This window comes from Ctenopharyngodon idella, chromosome 3 (genome assembly GCF_019924925.1).
Source record: "Ctenopharyngodon idella isolate HZGC_01 chromosome 3, HZGC01, whole genome shotgun sequence".
Lineage (NCBI taxonomy): Eukaryota > Metazoa > Chordata > Actinopteri > Cypriniformes > Xenocyprididae > Ctenopharyngodon > Ctenopharyngodon idella.
The window spans coordinates 30167160-30195150 of NC_067222.1; the positions used below are offsets into that span (position 1 = coordinate 30167160).

At 38.4% G+C, this 27991-nt stretch overlaps 1 protein-coding gene and 1 long non-coding RNA gene across 3 annotated transcripts in view; both read right to left on the reverse strand.

Annotated features, from left to right (window-relative positions):
* Positions 1 to 27991, reverse strand: part of LOC127508566 (uncharacterized) — a 144343-nt gene that overhangs the window by 8638 nt on the left and 107714 nt on the right. Inside the window, exon 3 of the mRNA XM_051886655.1 lies at positions 16487 to 16807. Within this exon, the coding sequence (XP_051742615.1) occupies positions 16487 to 16807 (321 nt within the window). The remainder of the gene's footprint in view (positions 1 to 16486; positions 16808 to 27991) is intronic.
* LOC127508575 (uncharacterized) lies at positions 828 to 11878 on the reverse strand. 2 transcript variants are annotated; one of them, XR_007928838.1, is made up of 5 exons: positions 11167 to 11878; positions 9183 to 10818; positions 8985 to 9074; positions 2172 to 2685; positions 828 to 1463 (listed from the first exon to the last, which is right to left on the reverse strand). It is a non-coding gene; the product is annotated as an uncharacterized LOC127508575 (long non-coding RNA). The 2 variants fall into 2 exon arrangements; XR_007928837.1 differs by having other exon boundaries at positions 8985 to 10818; positions 11167 to 11877.

The following is a 27991-nucleotide window of genomic DNA, read 5'->3' on the forward strand; positions in this document are numbered from 1 at the left end:
GTAACTGTCTGCACACCACAGCAGCATCATTCATGTCCCAGTCATCATCACACACGGTTCCCCACTGGCCATTATGATGGATCTCCACTCTTCCACAGCATGAATCAGACCCATTGACCAATTTTATGTCTGGTAGCTTGTCTTAAAAATGTAAGTACAATGTGATTAAAAACTATGTTGTAAGTATTTGTGTTTGACATTGTTATTATCATCATTTGGGGCCAAACACTGTAGGTTTATGTTGTTTTTAATCACTTTGCTACTCTTTCATCACAAGCAAAACAGCAAATATACAATGCCATCTTGATCTAGGGGAAACATATATACTTTTACCCTGTGAGCAGACGACACCTGCATCTTCACTGTGATCACAGTTATGGCTTCGAATAGAATTGCGTGGGCACTGTGTGAGGGATGATTCACTTCCTGAACAATGCACATCATCCAACCAGATCTGACCACTTCCCTGGCCAAAATAAGCCTGGAAGTGTGCACTAACAGCTCCTCCACATCCCAACTGTCTGCACACCACAGCAGCATCATTTATGTCCCAGTTATCATCACACACTGTTCCCCACGTGCCATTATAAAGGATCTCAACTCTCCCAGAGCAGTCATTATTACCATTCACCAGCCTGATACTATATCCACCTAAAAAAATAAAATATCTATATTATGAATCAACTCACAAGGCTTACAATATGCTAAACCTACAAACTAGCAAAAACCGTCAATCATCTCATGTAACCAGAATAAGATCTGAGTTTTAAAAGAGTGACTAACAGTCTGTTACTTACCAGTTACAGAAGTGAGAGCACTGGCTGTTGAGATGAAAAACAGTGACGTTTAAAAACATTGTAGGCTTACAGCTAGATTTTATGATTGATAGGCGAATTCAGGTTAATTAACCTGAATTCACCCCTACATAATGATAGATGATAATTTAAATAAAAACTGTGTTGCATATTAACTGATAAATATGTTAGGATATTGTTTATGTAAATATACAGTAAACACTGAATTAGTCAGGCAGGAAAGGGACATTATGAGTAAAAGCATTTCACAAAGCATTTCAGTACTAAAACCAGCTCCTAAATCTGTGAAAATTTAGTGGTAGTCGAGAGGACTCCTAAGTCACTAAGACTGAATCACAAACAATACAAAATGGCTGTTGCTGGCAATCCGCCTCAGCAATCTGCCCAAAGACACTGTAGTGTGTACACCATTGAGGCAATAGGCGATTGAGGCAAAATGCAATAAATATTTTGATTTATAGATTTTAATCTGTTATGACATAACATAAAGGTTCATTTAATTACAGGCAATATGCATTAATTGAATAATGGAAAAAAAAAAAAAACCCAAAAAAAAAACCATTGCGGTCAAGTTGAAAATAATATCCTATTATGGCCTTGTGGGCAGCTCTGGTGACCCGAGTTCCAGTTCCATCCTGATCCTGAATTCTGCAATTTGTCAAGATGCAGACATGTAAGAGGCTGAAAATGAGCTGCACATGTTCTTGTTTAATTAGTGACACTTAGCCTACAATCACTGTGGGCAGTTAGTAAGCGTGTTGACATCACTCATAGCAACAAGGTCAGCCCCGCCCTTACTCTTCACTGTACCCGATTTCTGTCATTTGAACAGTATTTTACTGTAATATGTATAGTAAGATACTGTAATGTATACAGTATGTTACTGTAAACAGCAAAGGATTATGGGAAAATATATGGTCACTACTGTAATTCTACTCTACTGTAAATCCATTTACAGTAGTGAACTTGACCGCGGAAAACTGACCAATGGCAAGAGAGATTTATTTTCAAGTTTTTGATGTATGGTGGAAGTGGTGGTAAATGGATAAAAGATGTACTGGTAACTCACCTAAAAGGTTAGTATATTATTTTAAAGAGCATTAGCCACTAGTTTCAGTTTACTTTCAGAAAGAACAAGTGAGAAAACCTGAAAGATGACTGATAAACATACTTTATTCAAATGTGCAAGATACGACAACCACACCATTTTACACAGTTAATAAACTTTAACTATTTAAAGGATGAAATATTGTTGTAATATTAATATTGTGACATACATTTAGTTCCATCATGAAATTGTAAACTCCATCTGTAATTAAAAATGCAAGAAATGCAAAGACTGAAAATTGAATTTACCCAGTATCAAAGTGAGAAGAGAAGGTCTTGGCATCCTTGTGTTGTTTCAAAATTCACTTAAGATGTGTATGTAGGCTATATCTCTGTTTCTTTCAAGACAAATCCAAAACTGCAGTCACTTCTCCTTTTGATCATTAAAAAGAGAAAAGAAAGAAAGAAAGAAAAAAAGCATTTAGACAATAAAATGCGACATCCTTTTTTTTTTTTTTAAAAAAAAACCAGCCTATTCCGAAAATGTCTTTTCATCAATTTTGCCTTTAAGACAAGAATTGCAATCCAAACAGATATTCACAATGACATGACAAGCTAAGCAATACCTAAGATTACCTAGACTTCTTGAACTCATTCATCACACACTATTATAAACTAAGCTGTTAATCTGATTACTATTTGATTTTAAAGCCAAATTACAAGGATGGCAAATCATTCCTATGAATTTAATAGGTAACTTCCTGGCTCATGAGATCTCAAGATCTGGTTGGGTCCTATGGGGGACGAAACCGGAGGACGAAACCTGCAAAAACATTAAATCAATAAATACGTGAATAAATAAATCCACAAAATTATACATAAATAAATATATAAATTAATAAATGTGCAAATAAATACATAAATCCACATATTCTAGCATAAATACATATATAAATAATTAAATGTGCAAGGAGATAAATAATATAATAAATAAAATGAATGTTGGGGGAAAATATATATATATTTTTTTAAAGGAAACGCTAAATTGAAAGTAGCTTTTTTCCCTTTTAACCATTTATTCATTTTTGAATGTAGTTTCTTATTTATTTCTCCTTGGCGCAACATGCTAATGAGAGGGTGTCAATCAAACATCTGAAGGCGGTCTCTATGCCGCCATTGGCTGATCGTTGTAAAAGCGCCATTGGCTGATACTGCTGAAAATAGTAGCCTACGCTGTATCTGCTGATTATATTCTCTTCAGAGATGCATCTATACACGCTTTAGGTCAGTTAGCAGCTACATCTGATGTGGCTGTAGATCCATTTGTCCACTAAAAGAGTGCAGTAAAGTTAGTACTCTGAAGAGTATATAATCAACAGATAGCATACTACTATTGTCAGCCAATGGCGCTTTTATAACGATCAGAGTAGATGCATCTATACACACCTTTGGTCAGTTAGCAGCTACATTTGATGTGGCAGCGCAAATCCATTTGTCCGCAAAAAAAGCGCAGTAAATATTTGATATTTGCTGAATTTTCGCCTAGTCTGCAAATTCCACTCTCAGTGCAAAAATATAAACGTACAATCATTCATCCAAATTAAAGATATTTACTTTGTTATAGTAAATGCTTGTGGGCAGACTGCCTGTATATGAGCTTCTACCAATATCTCGTAAACAATTATTTTTAGAAAAAAAATAGGCTACTGTAATTCACCAAAAGTTTCAAAGTTTCAAATGTACTACATTAATGACCAAACTGACTTACTATAGATGAGATTTTGCATTACTCACATGTAGTAAGTCAGTCTGAATTGTGTACTGTACTGCATTAAGGTAGGTATAGGCAAAATCTCACAGTCAGTCTGGTCATTGATGTGCTACTGTGCTTTGAAACATGAAAAAAACTTCGTGAATTACAGTATTTTTTTTCTAAAAATAATCAAGCTATATTTTAGGCTTTAGTCAAGCTATATTTTAGGCTTTCTTGACTGGGTTTCTTGATCCAACTCTGTCATGCTATGCGTTTACATGCCTGTTCTTAACCCGATTATGTTTAAATGAACATGGTCATGTAAACGCGATAACCCGTTTTCTTTTATCGGAGTAAGGTCATAAACTGCTTAAGCACAAACCGTTCGGAACAGGTAGTTTTTTGCCTCTTACCCCGATTTCGCACGGCATGTAAACGCATTAACCTGCTTTCTGTCGGCTTATTGAAGTGCACATTTGTGATACATGACAGAAACGCATCCTTAATGCAGATTTAAATGCATCCAGACAGAGCGAGCGTTTTGCAGGAAAGGAAGAAGGAAAATCACAAACGCAGACTCTTTCAAGACCCAGAAAATTGTAAAAATGTGTTCTCATCTCTCGTGCAGCAGAAGTAGAAGTGGTTCACCCCTTGTTTACTGTGCGTTCACACCGCCGCCGGCAGGAGCGTCAAAGTAATGCTCAACCAATCGAAATGTAGAAGTCCTCCGCTTGAGAGGATTAAAGAGAACACAGAGAACAAATTGCTTAGCTGGAGAAAATAATGATAAATGTCATTAGGCTTAAATATATAGTGCATACAGCTATATATTTATATAGTAATAATATATATTTATATAGCAGGGTGAACTCAGGGTGATTGGGACACTTTTTGCCATTGAAATGACTTGGAAAAAGTGTCCCAATCACCCTGAATTCACCCTAAATGTATAGGCATATGGCTATGCAATTTCAGACATAGCATGCAAACAATGTCAGACACCTTGGTCCACGCATCATTTTTCTTATTTATGCCCCTGTTAGCAAACAGGGACACACGTCTTATATTATTGGGAAACCCGCCACGGCAATTATCCACCTCTTCACCGTTTTGCTTGGGAACTAATGTTTGGTCGGAACCAAAGTTTCCACGACTGCGTTCTCTGGAATCCTCTTAAGCGAAAGACCTCTACATTCTGATTGGTTGCACCATAAAGTTGACTTCAACTCTCCTCGACGCCCACACTGTCCAAGACGCGCCACTGCTCGCTGGAGCTTGCCGCCGACTCACATTAAAAAAAAATGAATGCCTTCCTGTCACTTTGACACTCTCGCTGGCGGCGGTGTAAATGCACAGTTACACTGCATGCGTCTGCGGTGCGTTACAGCTCCAGCAAGGTTTTGTTCCATCCTCTACGCGGTGTCAACTCACACCAGAAGCATTTCAGAAGCGAAGCGGCTGGATTCGCGAGACCCAGATTCTTATTCCGTAATATAATCATTATAATCGTACCTATCCGTCGTCTCATCCATTTACACTTTCAAAATTGGTGCTTCAAACACCACGACACAGGTTTGCAGCAGTGACGTCAAACCTCACTCCTTATTGGAGGCTGTTTCTCAATCCCAAGAATGCAGAGAACGGACTGAAAATTGTAAAATTGCTTGGGTTTTTAAATCTTTAAGTAAACAACAAAATGCCAACAAACGTCTGCTTTTATCATGTTCACTTTACGATCTCGCTAGTTTCCAGTGATTTCTTTCTGATTATTTTTCTGATAAAACTTCCATTTGTTTGTGAAATGACGGGTTTGTGTGACGTTGTTCTAGAGAGGCGTGTTACGGGCGGCTTTCAGTGAAGCACTGCGGAGCTTTTGGCCCGACGGTGGAAATGCAGCGGGGCTATTAGCCTAGCCTGGCCTGCTGAAAGCCCTGGCTCGCACTGGTCTGACAATGGAAAAGCGGCTAATCACTGTTTTTTATTAGCCTAAGCGTTTTTATTTTTGTGAAGTGGCCAAAAAGTGGTCATGTTTAGGTATAAGGTGTGAGTTAAGGGCTCTAAGATATCTATATAATAGTAAAATATATTTGCATAAAAAAAATTATAATTTAAATATCATAAGGCATTTATAAATGTTTATCCACTTCAAAACAAATAAATTAATCTTCTTAAAAATAGTGCTTTAGCATACCTGCATGTTTGTGCTTTTGAACACAGACCAGCTTACAACTTCATCAATAAATGTATTAATGGTTTGTTCATCATGTATCAACTAATAACTTTTTAACCATCTACTAATGATCTGTTTGATTTATTTCATGATTTACACATTTTTTAAGATAACTTACAACACATTTGTAAATTGTTAGTTCATCATTAACTAATAATTTATAAATGACTTATAACTGAATTAATAAAACATTCATAAAATCTTAGTATATCACTTAGCAATCATTTATGAATGTATCGTCATGTTTTGTAAATGATTCGTTCATCATTAACTAATAATTTATAAATGACTTATAACTGAACGTTATTAAAGTGTTACTGGTGGGACTTATTACACCATATTACTGTGATTGTTTGCTGCCTGCCCTGATCCTTGCCCATACACTGACTCTGTTTGTCTGCCGCCTGCCTCGACCATTGCCTGTCCCAGTTTATGCCTCTGCCTATGCCCTGTCTGCTTTGGTAATTATCTTAATAAAGCTGCAAATGGATCCTCATTCTGTCGACCCGTCATTACAGAAGACTTCGCCAAAACAACGATCCAGCAGCTTTTCTGATGAACACTGGTCTGGTAGGAACCTTGCATTATTGTTATTAGGGCTCAAGCAGGGCTCACGATCGCTGGAGGAATATGTTGTGGAATACTTGGACATTGCTTATAATTCCGACTTGCCGGACTGTGCGCTGATAGACTTTTTCTGTGAGGGCATTAATCAGCCACTCAAATCACAACTCATTCGTGAGGGACCCCGTTCATCTCTAAGTCAGTTTCTGGATCATGCCTTATTGAATGTTGGCTCTCCGTTTACTGTGGGTGTCGCGGAGGAATGCGACACCTCGTCTGGTCGCGTAATGGCTGCCGCGCCAGATGACACTCACAAAATGGCGGCCACCACTACTACAATGCCAAGTCAAGTCCAAGTTAAACTTCCCGAGTCACGTCCCATCTCCGCTGATCTTCTAGATTTACCCTCAAGCTCATCTGTTGCAACGCCCTCAAGCTCGCCGGTTGCTACGCCCTCAAGCTTGCCGGTTGCTACGCACTCAAGCTCGCCGGTTGCTACGCCCTCAAGCTCGCTGGTTGCTACGCACTCAAGCTCGCCGGTTGCTACGCACTCAAGCTCGCCGGTTGCTATGGACAAGATGGCCGCTTTGCCAGTGCCCACGGGCAAGATGGCCGCCCCGCCAGTGTCTGGGAACATAGGGGTCGTTCCAGCCAGTGAGTCCACTCCAGAACCAGCTCCAGTCCGTGAGTCCGCTCCAACCCGTGAGCCCGCTGCAGCGCCCACAGAGGAGGTAGGCACAGAGCCACCGCCTCAACCATGTAAACGGAGGAGGAGGAGGAAGAAGGCTTCCTCCATCCCTCAAGGCCCGGAGGCCTTCCCAGAGCCCGCTGTAGGCCCGGAGGCCGTCCCAGAGCCCGTTGTAGGCCCGGAGGCCGTCCCAGAGCAGCCCGCTGCCGTCCCAGAGCAGCCCGCTCTTCCTGATACGGCCGCGGAGGCCGTCCCCGAGCTCCTCGCCCTGCCGGCGCCACCCGAGCTCCTTACCCACGAAACCGCCACGGCCTCCGTTGAATTCCCCAAGAACTTTTTTGGGGGGGGCCATATACCTGAGGGTGGGGAGCTTGTGGGTGGGGACCCTGCACAGCCGCGATCATCAGCGGCCTCCGAACTGCTTGAGCTTGCGGGTGGGGACCTTACACGCTAATGGCATGCTACGGATCCTGACCTGCCGTGGGCGCCCAAGCCACCTGACCTGCCGTGGGCGCCCAAGCCACCTGACCTGCCATGGGCGCCCAAACCACCTGACCCGCCGTGGTCGCCCAAGCCACCTGACCTGCCGTGGTCGCCCAAGCCACCTGACCTACCGTGGCCGCCCAAGCCACCTGACCCGCCATGGCTGCCCGTGGCTCCTGACCCGCCATGGCTGCCCGTGGCTCCTGACCCGCCTTGGCTGCCCGTGGCACCTGACCCGCCATGGCTGCCCTTGGAACCTGACCCACCATGGCTATCCGTGGCACATGACCCACCGTGGCTGCCTGAGTTCCTGGATCTGCACTGGAGACCCTGTTCCTGTCTACGTCTCCAATGCACCCACCCCCCCTCCCTATCTGTACCATTTACGCCGCGAGGACGCGCCTTCCGGAAGGGGGCGTTATGTCACGATCACCGTCTGTTCCTGTCGGTTCCTGGACTCCATTTCCCATAATCCTCCCTGCCAATCACATGCACACTCCACACCAATCACCTGTTGCCACATACAGTTTAGCACACTACCTGGACTATAAAGGACTCACACACACCACCTGATTGCGAAGTCTTGATTTGCCTTGGTGATCATCTCTGAGCGTTTTCCCTGTTATCCTGTTATCGTTTGGACTGTTTATTCTCTGTGACCCTTGCTGCCTGCCCTGATCTTTGCCTGTTTCCTGGACTGTGATTGTTTGCTGCCTGCCCTGATCCTTGCCTGTACACTGACTCTGTTTGTCTGCCGCCTGCCTCGACCATTGCCTGTCCCAGTTTATGCCTCTGCCTTTGCCCTGTCTGCTTTGGTAATTATCTTAATAAAGCTGCAAATGGATCCTCATTCTGTCGACCCGTCATTACATTAGTGAAGTATATTTAATGATTAATGATATAGGAGTGTAAAGTAAATGTATGAATAAAAGATAAGTTATGAAAAGAAATTACAGGCCAATAAATAAAGGTAAAATAAATCAATTAACATGAATCAAAGCATATTATAAATGACAATTATGAGAATTAGAAGAAATTATATCAACAATTAATAAAAATGATAATTAATGAAAGTAATTAAAAGGAGTAATTAAAGTAAATTATAAAAAGAGCTATGAAAGAAATGAATATGCCCAGTGGAAGGGATTACCAAAGTGGCCACCAAAATGGCAAAGAATATTAAGAGAAGAATGAGTTTAAACTGATGACTCATTTGAAACGAACCAAGCTGTCACCTATATGAATAATTTGACCTAATGAATAATTTGTTTTCACAGGTGACCGGAAGTAGTAAGGAGAAATTATGCCAATAATCAAACAGTTTGAGTACAGTCAATATATTGACGTTTTTCTGTTTTCTCCTGTGCCAGCAGAAAAGCCCAGCTTATGGGAGTGCCATAGTACCTAGGATCAGCTACAGAGATTGCCGTGGCCAGGATGGGAGTACTGACTGACCATCAACACCAGTGGATTCATGCCTCAAGGCTGAAACATCTGAAAGAAACAGTGACACAGAATAACTGGACGACAGGCCCAAGAAGCCTGCCTCGAATCTTGTCAAGGTGAGAAGTCCAGAGATTGAGCTGTGCAGAAGAACCATACCTTATAGTGTTGTGGGGGCCACCTGCAGGCAGAAGATAGGAAACCTGAATACATAGCTACTCTGGGTAATCAAAGGTTCCCTTGACACCATTTAGGTCTAAATTAAAACTGGCTACTTGCAAACCTGCCCATACTCATAGAATTCCTGAGTCTTTGGATGAACATGTCACAGGTTTTAAGTGCATTGCCCCATTTCCATTTACTAATACGTTCTCAAGTTGGGCATGCAGAAGAAGCAAGATGACCCATCAGTTGTAGCCATAACAGTGACCTATGCAAATTGTAGAAATCATGTTATAGGGCAAACCACTTTATTCGCATATACTCAATTGAGAAAAGGAATATTATTGGATAGGGTCACAGGAGTGGTGAAGGAAGTAAAATCAGACGAAAGACCAGGCAGGTCACACAGAAGAAGAGAACACTTCTTAGTTTGGCAATATAAGTAGAGTAAGCATGAATGATTGTGACTCACTGACGACTAGCAATATTAAACTAACACAGACCATGTATATATCAGTGAGTGCAGCAGAAAAAGCAAGTTATAGCCAACAATGTACGCCCAACAATATTCCACACACCCAATGATCCCTCTTAGTAAGGGATACAAAATATTACAAGAATAATGGAAAGACTAGAATAGAGAAGTAACTGGAGAAGACTGGTGGGAAGGAATTACAGGAATGTTTGTGAACGTGGAATATTATGTGATGATAATAATGATTGTGTTGTTTGCATTCATTTTGCTTTGCCTTTGAACCATGTATTATGTCAACAGTCCAAAGGGCTGTGAAGACTACTGTTGTAGCAACAAGAAGATATGTATCTGCTAACTAGAATGAATGTTTTAAATGTAGTTTGCTTGTAATATGTTCAGGTGCTACACCTGTAAAAACAGCCTTTGCCTTAGAATTAGGATGAAGCAAAACAATAAGTCATAAATGACTTAAAGTGGCCATTGTTAAGAAGAAAGTGTTTTGCTTTGTTTCTCCTTGATCTCTTATCCTGTTTTTAAGTTCTTCTTTTTCTGTTTTTAATCTGTTGTAGTCACGTACACCTTTAAGAACTATCTTGTTATTTCCTATAAGAGCCACACTGTTCTATTCATGCCTATAAGGAGTTATTCACACTTAATGCTTATGTAAAGTGGATGATGAGACATCTTATAAACATGAATTTAGCTTGCCTTTGTTTTAAGTTGGCTTAACGCCCTAGACTTTTGCTATATAAGTTACAGCGAGCTCAATAAACTTTGACTGTGAGTGAACAGCACTTTTCGTGTTTGTGTCATTCTTTGTCCCTGTTACCAGTGTTCTACTCTGCTCTGCATTATATTGATTAAGTACTGGAGGCCCATCATTTTATCTAACATCTATACAATATATATTTAAGACAAATATAATTATGAAGGGACAAGTTAATAGACTGCAGGTGGCAGTAATGCAACTTTTTGGATGCCAACTGCCATTAAACATCAAGGAAGAAGAAGAAGAAGAAGATCTCTGTGGCATCTGGGGATGCCACCAGAAGTGGTACTGCGACCTGCCGCTGCCAGAAAGAGCGCCTGGCCATGCTGCTGACAAGGGTTTCAACTTCAAACAGGCCTCTCACTCTTGCTGGAATTCATACTCGTCTTCTGTGAACAGAAATACCCGCCTTCTTTGATTTGATTGGCCGTCTCTCAATCATTTTGACTTTGACGAGCGCTGTTAGACTGTTGAGACAGAGCAACCTAAAATCTTTGAAAACTTTTTGTCATTCAAATAATAGAGATGTGCGTAATGGAGTGCAGCAGCAGCATTATATCAAATATTGAGGGACAATTTGGCCATTTCTAATTTTTGGGGAGACTTGCCCCTCTTAATGTCTATTGTGGCTATATATCTAACATATACTCTACATTTCATACAGTTATATGTATCATCTTCTACATTTATAATGAACAACTGCTATACAAAGAGTCAAAAGCACATCTTAGGCCTACCTAATGCAGCAGCCGCCTCTTTTCCGAGTTGCGTATTTGTTGATAGTGGAAGCTAGAGTCAGAGTTAGAGCCCCCTCTCCTTTAGTTGTGGGTTTATTTTAAAAAATGAATAAATATCCATTTAGTTTAGTTAGCCTGCTATTTAGCATAAGCCTAAATTATAGCAGGAACAGAACGAGAAGAGTCCTCTCGCGTACCGCGATATGATTCGCAAGTTTGGAGAGAATGGGTTTCTTGTTTTTTTTTTTTTTTTTTTTTTTTTTTTTTAGTAGGTTATAGAGGATGCATTGACGTCACTTTCCCGCCGGAACACCCCCCTCAGCCGGAGTGGAAAAAAGAGCCTGCTGCATGACTGGATTTAATAGGGGAAAGGTTGGACTCGACATAGTGTTCCTTACAACTTACCAAAGATCCAGTGATCCATGGATGTTGACATGCAATCGTGTTTCCTGACATTTATATGTGCCTGATTTCAACGCTGGGAAATACATAAAGCAAATTTGCCCGTGAACCAGTAGCTACGGAGCCCCTAAAGGGACGTGGTGGTGGAAAAAAAATTGGGATGGGAGGGAAACTTTTGCGTTCCCCCGAGAATTATCATTTCCTTGCTGCAAGTTCGGACAAACACTTCCTCTTTAATGTCCCGCTGGCTGGCAGTAGGCTAGTTTCAGTTAGTAACCTACGTTAATAATGCACACAAATAATGCGCGGCTCATAGAGTTTGAACTTGTTGGACTCAAATATAAAGAAATAAGTCTTAAGTCAAGGAGTTCAGTAAAGTTGGCAATATTCACAGATTCGAACTTCCCGGATCAATAACTCGTGAGCTAAACGTTGTTAAAACACAAATGCAGCTATTTCCAATCATAGTAACCTAGACAACGAGCTACAACAACCCAACTTTCCTCAAATGTGCTTTATAATATTGGTCTCTATGAACAGGCGGCGGAGACAAGTCTGAAGGGACCGTCTGAAAAGTGCAAACCCAAAACCCTTTTGCTCATTTTATATTATGCAAAATACTCAATAACTCAAAAACAGGCAAATATTTTAAATACAAAAAACAAAATTACTTTAACAAAACAATATGTTATGTTATCAGCTATAAGTATTATTATACAATAATACACAGTTCCCACTTTTCAATAAAACAACTATGCACATCCATGTTCAAAGGAAGTAACTAGTAAAACAACTACAAGGACTTAAAACAAATTGACTTTGGCATATTTGAGCATATGTTTACTATTTTGTTTGTACCATTAATATAAAACTCTCCAGCATAAACAAACAGATTCTCATAATCTACACACCCAAATCACAATACCTGTCTGTCTGTGACTTCAACTGCACTATTATAGCATAAAGAAATGCATTTATTTGATGTTTTTAAGTTATTTCTTGATATGCACTGAATTCATGTAAAACTCATTTTTAATTTTTTTTTTTTTCTGTTGAAACTATGTTCGTTTGGCAGGTCCACGCTGGTTGTCAAACTTGTCATAGATATGACACTATCACTTTGTCAATTTACACTAAACAGCCATCTCTGATAATGATCTTTTTGTTCATGTCCCGCTGCTGACATTAGCATGACGTGGTAAATCCGTCCCGTGCTAATATGCAGTGTCATGTTTTGCTCGTGATGATGGAGCGACTAGCTTGTAGTAGAACAGAACAATTAACCAATTAGTAACATACCTGTATATTTCGCTTTCTTTTTCTCATCCTCTTTTTTTATTTTTTATGATACTGAGCCCCTGATGGCTTTGACCTTTCCATGATGATGAAACTAAAACACTTAATCCAGGTAAACACGGATGACAACGTTCCCTGCTGCCTTCTACATCTCATTTCTCATAACAGCAAAGTTCTCCAAACTTGTCTAGGTTTATGATTGGAAATAGCTGCATTTGTGTTTTAACAACGTTTAGCTCACGAGTTATTGATCCGGGAAGTTCGAATCTGTGAATATTGCCAAGGGTGAATATTAAATGGTTAGTTCACCCAAAAATGAAAATTCTATCATTTATTACTCACGCTCATGCCGTTCCACACCCTTAAGACCTTCGTTAATCTTCGGAACGCAAATTGAGATATTTTTGTTTAAATCCGATGGGTCCGTGAGGCCTACATAGGAAGCAATGACATTTCTTCTCTCAAGATCCATAAAGGTACTGAAAACATATTTAAATCAGTTCATGTGAGTACAGTGGTTCAATATTAATATTATAAAGCGACAAGAATATTTTTGGTGCGCCAAAAAAAACAAAATAACGAATTATTTAGTGATGGCCGATTTCAAAACACTGCTTCAAGAAACTTTGAGCGTTATGAATCAGCGTGTCGAATCAGCGGTTCGGAGCGCTAAAGTCACGTGATTTCAGCAGTTTGGCAGTTTGACACGTGATCCGAATCATGATTCGACACGCTGATTCATTATGCTTCCTGAAGCAGTGTTTTGAAATCGGCCATCACTAAATAATTCGTTATTTTGTTTTTTTTGGCGCACCAAAAATATTCTTTCGCTTTATAATTTTAATATTGAACCACTGTACTCACACGAACTGATTTAAATATGTTTTTAGTACCTTTATGGATCTTGAGAGAGGAAATGTCATTGCTCCCTATGTAGGCCTCACGGAGCCATCGGATTTGAACAAAAATATCTCAATATTAATACTGAACCACTGTACTCACATGAACTAATTTAAATATGTTTTTAGTACATTAATGGATCTAGGGAGAGGAAATGTCATTGCTGGCTATGTAGGCCTCACTGAGCCATCAGACTTCAACAAAAATATCTTAATTTGCGTTCCGAAGATGAATGAAGGTCTTACGGGTGTGGAACGGCATGAGGGTGAGTAATTAATGACAGATTTTTCATTTTTGGGTGAACTAACCCTTTAAGATCAAAAAGAAGAGCAAGCACTTGTTAGCCTAATTTTACAACCAGTTTTAAAACCAATTTTCTTTTTGTGTAATTGTCCTTTTTCGTTAAAAGATTTAAGGGAATATTAAAAAAAAAGAAAAAGAAAAAACAATTGTTGTGAAGTAATGCATTTTAAGTATTTGAAAATTATAAAAATTTTCTGAAAGGCATCAAAGAAAGCCAGGTAACCACGTTCATTAAATTTATTTAAACATGCATACATTCATTCTTAATCTATGCTGAAAACAGCTCTGTCAATGTTTTTGTATCGTCACGTTCAATTACATGACTCAAGAAAACACAGCAAAATTGCAACTTCATTAACTATTTTGCAGTATGCTCAAGATCCTAATAATTTAACATATTATGCTATTTAGCCTTGACAAATAATTTTAAATCATTATTTACAGTCCCCCTGCAGTACCTACATGGCCCACTGGGGGTTTGGAGCACAGGTTGAAAACTGGCAACACAACTGAAAATGGAAGAGCACTTAATACTCCTACTAGTAGTAGAATTAAACAACACCCTTTTGAGTTTGTTCATTTAAAAAAAAGAAAATAATATAAACCATAAAATAGCATATCTCTTGTTGTATTATCTGAAAACAATCATCATTAGTAAAAAGACAGTGAGACCAAACAAAGATTTGTGTGTAGTCTCTGTTTCTATCATTCACTGTCAAATGGACTTGGCTGCTATATTTAATATATTTGGAGCCTCATAAATTACAGCATTTTAGGTTCACTCAGTAGGCCTATTCATAGCTTTCATAAATGTTATCATCAGATTTGTGTACCACACTTTTATTCTCTGTAACATTCACATTGACATAGTCCTCTTCAGAGTCATCCGTGTCCACATTGATATAGTCCTCTTCAGAGTCATCATGATCCATGTTTTTACCATTAGATTCTACATTTTCATAATCAGCCTCATCATCTTCATTTTTGTTGTCATAGGATGTACCTGCATACGTATTAGCTGGACCTAGAGACATTGCATAGAGATGAAGGGACATACAGTTATTATTAAAGGTATTGTTAATAAATAGTTAATTGTTAATAATAGTTAATAGTTTTTATGAAATGCTACAATACCTTTTTTAAAAGAGCACTTCAATTGAGTTTCCTTGTTCCTTTGTTTTTGTCTTCTCTTGACCAGGAGGATGATTATGAGGACAGACAATAAGAGCAGCACAGCTGACACCACAGCACCAATGACAGGAAGCAGGGAGGCTGAGACAGACACATGGTTTTGAGTTAAACTTTCATTATCAGCAATCCAGCTTGTTTTAGACACACATCAGTACCTGTGATAGTGATGACCAGCAGTTCAGAGGCAGATGAACGGAAGGTGCGTGAGGACAAAATTACTTCATAAACACAGCTGTAGTTTCCTTCGTGTGAAAAATTTGCCTCAGGAAAGGAGAAGGAGGCAGACAGATTGACAGCTGACTGACTCTTGGTGATATTTGCTTCTCTAAACAGGTAGAAGGAGCCTCCAGGATACTGAGATTCAGTGGAACAGATGATAGTGAAACTGTGACCCCTGGTGATCACTGGCCCCTGAGGCCCAACATCAAACTGTCCATCAGGAGCAATGCGGGGAATGCTGGGCTGCTGCAAGTGCACTAGAAAACAAGAATACATTATTTATATAGTTACAGAATCTCAGGTATAACGAACCCCAATATGTTATGTTTATGATGTTTTATTATTTGTGGTCTTTAAGTTATTTTATTATTATTTGTATTATTTTTGTATGTTTGAATGTGTATTTGATGTGAATTTGTTAAATGTAATAGGGTGTGGCTGAGGACTTTAATTTTGACAGCGTGTTCTCCGAGTGCAGCGGATATATGGCATGTATACCTTATGGTGTTAGACAGACGCTCACGCTGACCAAGACACAGGTGCACGGTTGATTTATGGAAAGGTCTTAAGGATTCTACAAACTTTATAAGCTTAGCTTCTGGTTTAATGGGGAACAAGGGAACAATCATCCCTTTTCGCATGTAGGCCTATGTGGGTTATCATATCATATTTATAATATGATTAATTTTGCTTGTTTGTTTGTATGGTATTGTATTTTCTTTCTTGTTTCATTTTTTTTCAATATTTATTTATTTATTTTTTCACCTAGCTCTTATGGTGGTTCATGGTGCGTTGTTGTCTGATGGCTCTACAGAATGTGAACAATAAACTAACTGTGAATCATCAGTGAAAGAGTCAACTGTTTTATTAACCAGGACGCTACATCAAGCATTAAATTCAAACAGCTTTAAATAAAAATGGCTTCAAGAACTACATCTTGTCGGGATCAATATTTAATCCACAGCCATTTTGCAAATCAGCAGTACAAACACAAAAAAGACATCAGTACCTGTGATAGTGATGACCAGCAGTTCAGAGGCAGATGAACGGAAGGAGCGTGAGGACAAAATGACTTCATAAACACAGCTGTAGTTTCCCTCATATGAATAATCTGCCTCAGGAAATGAGAAGGAGGCAGAGAGATCGACAGCTGACTGACTCTTGGTGATATTTGCTTCTCTAAACAGGTAGAAGGAGCCTCCAGTATACTGAGATTCAGTGGAACAGATGATAGTGAAACTGTGACCCCTGGTGATCACTGGCCCCTGAGGCCCAACATCAAACTGTCCATCAGGAGCAATGCGGGGAATGCTGGGCTGCTGCAAGTGCACTAGAAAACAAGAATACATTTATATTACAGAACCTCAAGCATTAAATTCAAACAGCTTTAAAAAAATAAAAATGTCTTCAAGAACTACATCTTCTCGGGATCAAAATTTAATTCAGCCATTTTACAAATCAGCAGCACAAACACAAAAATAAGACATCAATACAGAATGAATTCACTTTCATGCAACTAATGCATTTATATGATGTAGACAATGAGCTGAGATTAAACACTCACCCACAGTGATGATAACAGTGTCACTCCAAGGTGACTTTATAATGCTGTTTTTGTAGGAGTAATTACAGCTGTAGCTGCCCTGATGTGAGACGCTTACATTAACAAGGTTGAAAGTCACACTAGATACATGTTTCTGGGAGGATAATATAGATGATCCATTTATGAAGAGGTGGAATTCAGCATCAGCATTGCATCTTGGATTAGGTGTTGTGCATCTGAACTGAATGTTTTCTCCAGGAGAAACAACTGTATGTGTGGAGATCAGGGAAAGAGAGGGCTTCTGCAGGTCACCTGCTAAAGAAACAGGCATCCATTTAAAATTGCATGTTAAGATAAAAATCATGAAATACATGAAGCTTAATGTAATTAAGTTATTGCTCATTTCTCCAAAAAAAAAAAAAAAAAAAGTCAAGATGCAGAAGATTTGACTTACGTGAACAAACAACACCAGCATCTTCACCATGACCACAGTTGTGACTTCCTAGTCCATTGTGTGAACATTGTGTGAGTTTTCCTTCACCTCCCGAGCATCCAACATCATCCAGCCAGATCGATCCACTGCCTTGACCAAAGGCAGCACTTTGAGGTGCACTGATGGCTGATCCACACTGTAACTGTCTGCACACCACAGCAGCATCATTCATGTCCCAGTCATCATCACACACGGTTCCCCACTGGCCATTATGAAGGATCTCCACTCTTCCACAGCATGAATCAGACCCACTGACCAATCTTATGTCTGGTAGCTTGTCTTAAAAATGTAAGTACAATGTGATTAAAAACTATGTTGTAAGTATTTGTATATTATATGTGTTTGACATTGTTTGGAGCCAAGCACCTAATGTGCAGAGCCAATTTTCTTTTCAATCTTCTTCTTTTTTTTTTTTTTTTTTTTTAAATATATTTAATTATTATTTGGGGCCAAACACTGTAGGTTTATGTTGTTTTTAATCACTTTGCTACTCTTTTCATCTCAAGCAAAACAGCAAATATACAATGCCATCTTGGATCTGGGGAAACATATATACTTTTACCCTGTGAGCAGACGACACCTGCATCTTCACTGTGACCGCAGTTATGTGTTCCAATAGGATTGTGTGAGCACTGTGTGAGGGATAATTCACTTCCTGAACATCCCACATCATCCAACCAGATCTGACCACTTCCCTGTCCAAAACTGGCGCTGGAGGTTGCACTAACAGCTCCTCCACATCCCAACTGTCTGCACACCACAGCAGCATCATTTATGTCCCAGTTATCATCACACACTGTTCCCCACTGGCCATTATAAAGGATCTCAACTCTCCCAGAGCAGTCATTATTACCATTCACCAGTCTGATACTATATGCACCTAAAAAATAAAATATCTATATTATTAATCAACTCACATCTTACAACATGCTAAAATTGCAAACTAGCAAAAACTGTCAGACATCTCATATAACTAGAATAAGATCTGAGTTTTAAAAGAGTGACTAACAGTCTGTTACTTACCAGCTGCAGAAGTGAGAGCACTGGCTGTTTAGATGAAAAACAGAGACATTTAAAAACATTATAGACTTACAACTAGATTTTATGATTGATAGGCGAATTCAGGTTAATTATGACACTTTTTCCCAGTCATCTCAATGGCAAAAAGTGTCCGAAATAACCTGAATTCACCCCTATATAATGCTAGATGATAATTTAAATAAAAACTGTGTTGCATATTAACTGATAAATATGTTAGAATGTTGTCTATGTAAACATACAGTAAACACTGAATTATTCAATGTGTGCCATAGCAGAACTGGGCTGTGACTGACAGGAAAAGACCATTATCACACTGTGGCCAGATTTAGTTCTTCCCCTTAATAATCCCATTAAAAAAAGGTTTTGGTGTGTTAAAATAATGGCTGCATTCAAATACAAATGATATATATTTCTGTCTGAGCCCTGTTATATCATTTTAGTACATTGAACAGTTTATTTTCATGAGCAGTTTTTTTTTTTTTTTTTTTTTTTTTTTACAAAGACATGGCAAGTAATTGATTCAAACATGAAGTTTTAAAGTAGAAGTTTTTTTTTTTTTTTTTTTTGTAAAACGTACTCCAATAATCTTTGTTTTTTTAAAGCGCATAAGCCACTGGTTTCAGTTTAGTTTCAGAAAGAACAAGTGGTAAAGGCTCTGAGAAAACCTGAAAGATGACTGATAAACATACTTTACTGAATTGTGTAGGAAAGATACGACAACCACACCATCTTACACAGTTAATAAATGGTTAATAAACTAAACTGTTTAAAGGATGAAATATTGTTGTAATATTAATACTGTGACATAAATGAATGTTCCATCATGTAATCGTAACCTTTAAACTCCATCTGTAATTAAAAATGAGAAATGCAAAGACTGAAAATTGAATTTACCCAGTATCAAAGTGAGAAGAGAAGGTCTTGGCATCCTTGTGTTGTTTCAAAATGCACTTAAGATGTGTATGTAGGCTATATCTCTGTTTCTTTCAAGACATACAAAACCAAAACTGCAGTCACTTCCCCTTTTGACCACTGAAAAGAACAAAAAGAGCAAAAAAAAAAAAAAAATAGACAATAAAATGCAACATCCTTTTTTTAAAAACCCAGCCTATTCCGAAAATGTATTTTCATCAATTTTGCCTTTAAGACAAGAATTGCAATCCAAACAGATATTCACAACATGACAAGCAGAGCAATATCTAGTTATTTTCCCTAAGATCACCTAGACTTCTTGAGTCATCTCACTGTTATAAACTAAGATGTTAATCAGATTACTATCTGATTTTAGAGCCATGCAAAAGCAAAATTACAAGGATGGCAAAGCATTATAAATTTAAGAGGTTACTTCCTGGCTCATAAGATCTCAAGATCTGTGTGCTCTGCACAGTTATTATGAGCCTCATCAGTTTCTGTCAAGATCTGTCCATCAATCTGTTTTTCACTGACCTGAAGACTGTACCCCTAAACTAAGCAAATTACACCACAAGCAAATGTTTTATTCTGTTTGAGTGTGTGAATAAAACAGTGTTTACATCAGTGTTTTTTTTTAACTAATAATATTTTTCTGGGCACAACTATGTTGATAGAGGGTAGTCTTACTGAACTGTGGAATAACATCCATTCAAGAGTCTGTTTAAAAGCACCTTTTGTGAAATACATGATCAGAGTCCAAAAGTGACACTTGCTTAGCGCTAAATAATAATAATAATAATAATAATAATAATAATGTTTTATTTATAGCACCTTTCAAGAACCCAAGGACACTTTACATAATGTTATAGATATACAAATATACAATCAGGATACATATGAACAGGCAGACAGACAATGACCTTATAACATACTAATAACCAAAGTAAGCATGGACCTAAAACTGAAAGTAAACAATCTGTTAACAATGTAAAAAAAATGAGTTTTGAGATCAGTTTTAATGGCCTGGAGTGAAGAGACAGTATGGAGGTTTTGTGGGAGCTAAAATGCTGAATGCCCTATCACCAACATTAGATAGTTTGAACTTAGGTACTGCAAGCAAATTCTCAGAACTCGATCTCAGAGTATGGGCAGGGATATAAGGGTGTATTAATTCTGAAAGGTAAGAAGGTGCTACACCATGACAAGCCTTGAAAAATAGGACAAATATTTTAAACTAAATGTGAATGGGAGCCAATGCTGCTGTAGGATGTGAGTAATGTGAGCTGATTTTTGTTAAATGTAAAGGCATGAGCAGCTGAGTTTTGAATTAGTTGCAAGCGATTAAGGGCTTTAGTGGGTAGGCCGTAAAACAAAGAGTTACAATAGTCCAGGCGTGAAGATATAAAAGCATGGACAACAGTTTCAGCATCTTTGAGGTTTAATGAAGGTCATACACCGGCAATAGTACGAAGATGAAAAAACAAGACTTAACAAGCTGATTGATAGGAGGTTCAAATCATAATTTAGAATCAAATAGAGATTGCATATAGTAGGTGATGGATAAACTATAACTCCATCAATATGAATGGAGAAGTCATGTTGGGAGGAGAGAAGGGATTTAGGGCCTACTAACAGGATTTCTGTTTTCTCAGTATTCAGTTTTAAGACGTTTTGATCCATCCATAGTTTGAGATCATATAGGCAGGATGTAATGGAAGGACAGTCTGTTGGACAGAATTGGACTGAGCAGTAAGATAGATTTGTGAGTAGAAATTAGATAAATAAGTGAGATAAATGTGAGTAATATTTGGCTTTTTAAATGATTGCCTCACTCTCTCTGATTTCATCTGGGGGTCAGGAATTGATTGGTTGGCATGAACCACCTGCTGGTAGATGCTGTTACTACACCATGATGGTGGTAAAATGCATGTTTTTTCATTGACAGCAAATGCGATAAAGCCAATGTTTTATGCAAAAAGTTTATGTTTCTTTAAAACATATAATTAAAGAGAAATGGCACGTCTGCATATTTAAAATTTTAAATAATCTCTGCAGTTAAGTTAAATGAGCTGTTTAGGCTACATAATTACTCTGGGGAATATAGAGAAACCATGTCAGAAATGCAGTACTTCAAAATGGAGTTCAAGTGTAGCATTCCGTGTGATTTCCAAACCACTGTGATTTTGCAGGATCCAGAAAATAGCTCTGTTCTCAGCAAAACAAGTTAACACACTGATAAAGCTGTGACGCAAATTTGAGGAAGTGTCCTTTTGGACACACAGTGTCTGTGAGTGTGAAACATGTTGCCAGCATGTTCAGCATTTCCCTGTATAGAACACGGAACTAAAAACTGAACTTAAACTGTATTTGCAGTAATTTAGTAAAACATGACAGCTATATTCAGAGGAAGCCTATCATTGTGCAGAGTGCAAGCATATATTAGACTATTTAAACTATATTTTATTTTAAATTAATTCTTTAGTTAACCCATGGGCAGTCATGATATAAGGCAAGTGTTGTACACAGTAACAGTAACTCATTAGTGGGTGTTGGACACAAGCAACAATTGAGGGAGGAAGACACACAGCTGAGCGGTAGAGGGTAAATGTGTCACAATGTAAATAGACATAGCTATACTGCTTTCTCTCTCTCTGATGTTTCTTTTTGGTTGCTTCTTTAGAAAACAGATAAGAATCTGTCAAAAAACTTTTTTTTTTTTTTTTTTTTAACAAAGTTCTTGTTGCTTGCTCCATTCACAATTGCTAAAGTGCTAGTGCCACCATTTTCAGTGAAGTAGAAAAGTGACATAGGAATAGCGAATTTGCACTAACACAGTTCCAGAGATTTGTAATTTTCTGTAAATCACAAATAATGGCTAAAGACAAGTCTGCAGTATTTTAATATTCAGCCAACAATTTAAATCTTTAATATTAGTGCTTAATAATGTCCACGAGTCATTGTTCTCTATATTTACAAAGAATAATTCATACTGGGACATTGTTTGTAAGATATAATGAATTAATTCACTGCTAACTGTGCTTGTTCCTTGTGTGGCGACGTCTGGCTCCATTTTTCATCAGTGTGTGGCAGTTTTGTGTGGTAAATCCATCTTGAAATCCTTCAGAAGTGTAAAAGTAGGTCCTGGGTCCTTTTTTTGTTTTTGAAAATCCGTAATACATTTCATCAAATAACTTTCATAAGTCTTCATAGTTATTGTCCAGAATACTTCTGTGTTCTGTAATACTAACATTGACATAGTCCTGTTCTGAATCGTCTGTTTCTACATTGACATAGTCCTGTTCGGAGTCATCCTGATCTACATTTACATAGTCTTGTTCAGAGTCAGAGTTGATATCTTCATGATTTCCATCATCCATATCTACAATCTCATAGTCATCATCAGCATTCTCTTCACTTTGGTGTCTATGGAGCACATCTGGCATATTAACTGCATCTTGAGATACAAAGTACATTAAAAAAAAGGTGTTTTACTGTAATGGTAAGATGATTAAGCAATAATATTTGCAGGTAAAGAGCATCATGTAAATCCTTCTCACCTTGTGAACAGGAGCATATTTGGATTTTCTTTTGTTTTTTTCTCTTCTTTACCAGGAAAATAACCAGCAGTGCAGACAAAATGAGCAGTACAGCCTGCTACCACAGCAACAATGATAACAACTGAAGAAGCTGGAAGACAGATTTTAGTATATTAACAACTGTCTTCACTATGGTATGTTCAGAATGGCATATTGTGTTTCTGCTGAACAAATCAGTTTTTTTGAACAAACTGGTTGAATGAATGATTAAACTCTCTCATTAATCAAGGTGTGGTCACATTTATCATTAATCTGCAATTCTGATGCCAAAATTCAGACATTTCAATAATAATCTGTGTGACTGCGAGTTTCGTGTGATGCCGCAAAAGTTGCAGGCAGATTTCGTGTGTGTTCAAGTCGATCACACAAATTCTGAAAAATCCCCACCACTAATATACAGACTGACAGTGTCTGAAATGTGCAAACACAGACGAGCGGGGTGATACAAACAGTGAAAAATCCCATGCTGTTTTAAGCATCCTTGCAAATAAACACTTTGATCAAGGTAAAACTAAAATTCTCATACCTGAACACACGACTCTAGCATCTTGATGACAATCTCTTTCTTTTTTATATTGGCATTGTTTGATGGATGACTCATTTCCCAAACAAGTGTCCAGGTGTACATAATCACTCCCTGCCTCGAAAAGAGTGTGGCCATTTGCAATAACAGCTCTTCCACATCCCAGCTCTCTGCACACCAAAGCAGCTTTATCAATGTCCCAGGAGTTATCACACACGGATACCCATGTGCCATTATTATGGACCTCAACTGTCCCAAAGCAGCTGTCTAAACCATTGACCAGTTGGGTATCTTGACCTCCTGTAAATAAAAGGAAATTATGCAAATTGTCAACTCACCTGTAAATATATAGAGGACAATCTTTATTTTTGTATGTGATCCTCAAACAAAACAGCTGCTGTTTGCTTTAAAGGGATAGTTCGCTCAAAATGAAAATTCTGTTATCATTCACACATCCTAATTTCGTTCCAAACATATAACATACTTTCTTCTGTGAAACACAAAAATAAAAATCTCCTGGCTGTTGTGTTTAAAAATTTAGAAGTGAATGAAGACAGGCTGTCAAGCACCACAAAGGTAACATAAAAGCCCATTCGTCTTGTGCACTATATTCCAAGTCTGAAGTCATATGATACAGCTTTTATGAGAGTTTGTGTGACTGACTCTTGTCACCGCCAGGACAATTTAAGCTACCTAGGGTGGTCAAGGGCTTCTCTTGTCCGGGTCCCTCTTGACCAGAGGAGAGGCAATGCCAGTACATCTGAGAGAGAAACCGGTAACCGGAGTTAGCAATGCTAAGTCTCGAACGCCTTAATGGGGCCCCATCTCCACTGAATGGCTGTTGACCATCTTCTGGTCAAATATTCTTGAGAAGGTTCCTCTGCCCACAGTATGATGGTAGGAAACCAACTAATGGTAGAAATATCAAAACATTCCCATTTCCTAACAGTTCCCACAACCAGCACAGGTTTGCTGCCGCATGCTGTCCTGGAGCCCACTGTTGCCAGTGAGCCTGAGAGTTCATGTAAGAGGTAGAAACTTGTAAATATTATGTCTTTTGAGCCTGATCTTTTCAATGATTCGATTGATTAACAAAACCAGTGTGAATGATTCGTTTGTTTGCTGACAGCAGTTACCAGCTCACTGGAGGTCAGTAGTATAATCAGTGGATAATGACTGAAATTTCAATATGTTCCACACACAAAGGTATCGTATGGTTATCGTATGGTATTCCACAGAAGAAAATAATTTATGTTTGGAACATGATGTTTAATTACTATAAAGACATTTTTTTTTCAGTGAACCATTCCTTTAACAACAATAGAGTAGAAACAGTCATGTTTATCAAAGCTTTTACGATATTGAGAGGATCACTTACCAGTAAACAGGTAATTGTTTAAAACCACGGCTGTCAAAGAGAAAACATACGGAGCGTTTCATTAGTATAGAATTCATCACAAAGATTTTATGTAAAGAATAAAACAAATGGGTAAGTGGCATCTTACATTTTCCTTGGTAATCTAATTAAAAACTGTTTTTTTTTTATGTCTGACCACACTCCTACCAATGTCCCAGATATATAGAGTTCACGGATTATGAAAAGCCAAAATGGGAATCCTTCTAACTATTATTAATGATTATTTAACCATTTTAAACAGCAAAAATATCATTTAATATTATAATAAATAAACTGGTGGTATAAATTTAAAAAGTGATTACCGAGTGTGAAAAGAAGTGGTCTCAGCATTTCGGTTCTTGAGCGATGTGTGTGATGTGTATCTCTGCCGCTCTTCACATGTCTAAATACGACCTTGTGAGTCAGTCAGACACTAGTTCCGCTTTTCGCTGTTACAACACTTCAGCCTCTGAGAAAGTAAATCAAAAGAAATGGCTTAGTATTATTTTGCTTATTTAGAAATGATCCTCAGTATGTAACCACTGAGAGCTGAAATACCTGACACTGTCCTACACTAAATGTGCAGCACTTGTTTTCACTTCAGCCTTTCAGCATTCTGACCACTGACATAAACCTTTACATGCTAGTCAGTGTGCAGATTTGCACATAAGTTTTGTTTGCAGATTTGCAACTAGACTTGCATTTTTGCAAATAACTAACTGCCTGTCAGCTTATTTTGTTCTTTATAATGCAAACACAACTTTTTTTTTCCCAAATGTGAGCGCTTGAAATTTCTTGTGAGAGCTTGTGCTCTTAATGTGTTGCTACACTCTGACATCCGCGCATGGTTCACACATTCAGGCTTTCTAAAACTTGTGGTTAAATGTGTGCAGGCCTATTTAAAGACACACCACACTGGCCACTAAAGACCATTAGAACAACAGAAAGTACAGCCTCCTCCACCCTTTATGTTCAGCAGAACTATATTGTCAGACCAATTCTACTTTTAAGTTAAAGATCTGTAACCATTAAGCCACACCATCTTACATGGAGCAGCCTTCAGAAAACTGTTGAGCTGCTTATTGGAGCCATTATATTGAATTGTAATTTTTGTTTGTGACACTAGAGGGCATATGAGTATTTTGAGAATATTTAAGCCAAGTGTTGATGAGAAGGTCAAACAAACTTTTTGACCGTGCTGTGATGAGCGTGCAGTGTATTGTGCAGGACTGCGCTCGTGCCCGTTAACAATTTATTTTGAATGGAATATCTACCTATGTCACGCGTGACCTCTCCAACGTGATTACGTAATGCGTGGCACATCGTAGAGCAGTGCAACATGAGCATTTGCGGATAAAAGTATATAATTTTTATTTTTTTTAGAAAATGACCAATCGTTTCGCTAGATGAGACCCTTATTTCTTGGCTGGGATCGTGTAGAGCCCTTTGAAGCTGCACTGAAACAGCAATTTGGACCTTCAACCCGTTGGCAGCCGTTGAAGTCCACTATATGGAGAAAATTCCTAAAATGTTTTCCTCAAAAACCATAATTTCTTTTCGACTGAAGAAAGAAAGACATAAACATCTTGGATGATATGGGAGTGAGTAAATTATCAGGAAATTTTAATTCTGAAGTGAACTAATCCTTTAAACATATAGTCCTAAACCTATTTCTCTGATATACAAGAATGCTGTCTGGGCACAATTAATGAGTGGACGTTTATTAGGATAATCCTCATTACTGTTGTAACACCACTGGTTGTCTAACAGCAGAGCACATCATATTATTTGCATAGCAAAATGTACTTGTAGTAAAATTATTTAACATATATGTGAAAATTATATACAGTATTGTTGTATATATATTAACGTATGTGTATATATATTAGAAATGTATAGGTTTTTTTTTCTTTAAACAAGCTGTCAGGAAAACAAGCTTTTCAGTAGAATCAAATGAAACAGTACTGAGCAACTGGAAGAGGCTTGTGATTTTCACAACAGGTAGAGAAGTGAATAGACTCAAGCTCTGTGCATGTCGTGTGCATAGTTGCAGTGAAACGTTTCAGACGCCACTCTCAGCAGAGCATGTTAAAGGGGGGGTATCACACAGTTTCTGCCAATCTCATGTTAATCTTGAGTACATATAGAGTAACATGCATCCTTCATATCTCCGAAAAGTCTTTAGTTTTATCATATTTATAAAAGATAGATACGCTGTACCGAGTCTTTCCAAAAAAAGCCGAGCTCCTGGAGGCGTGCCTGCCGTCAGTGCCGTAGGCGGAGCTAAAGAGTCACGAGCGTGCGCAGCTTTTGTGTAGAGATCATCTGCTAAATGCAACATCATTATAAATAAAAAGGGAACAAAAACATTTGTGGTGTTTACATTATATGCACAGACATCCGATGCAGCTTTACTCACCACCAGCGATCTGCAAATCCAGCGCCGAATTGGGACTTGTTTACAAAGCATTCATCACCGAAATCCCGGGAACAAACAAGCATACATGCACAACTCCGCTGCTGCCTCGGAAAAACAAACTTCATCCACTGTTCCCTTAACGCTGGGTTTTTTGGGAAGCTGAAAAAGGTAATCTTTCCCTCGCAACCAAAAACACACTCTTGGTGACAGGAGCTGCGTCTCATTTCGGAGGCTGCGTCCTTCGGAGATTGCATTTGAAGGCTGCATCGGATGTCATCAAGGATGTCATATAGAAAAGTAACCGCAATAAAATTGACTGATATTCATTGTGAGTTGTAAAATCCTGTATTTTCTTTATTACGTTGCAATCTAATGGTTATTTTTCTTAAATGAGGATGATGATGTATGCAGCCTTCAAAGGGTGCAGCCCCTGAATTGGGACACAGCCATTGTTGAATAATCTCTCAGCTTCTGTAACCCGAATGAAGCGTGTTGATGGGTGTGCTCTTGCTCTTGCTCTGGGTGATGTGTGTGTGCACGCTTATCCCCTGAAGTGCCTATACAAGAAATTCCACCCTCTTTTGACGTCAT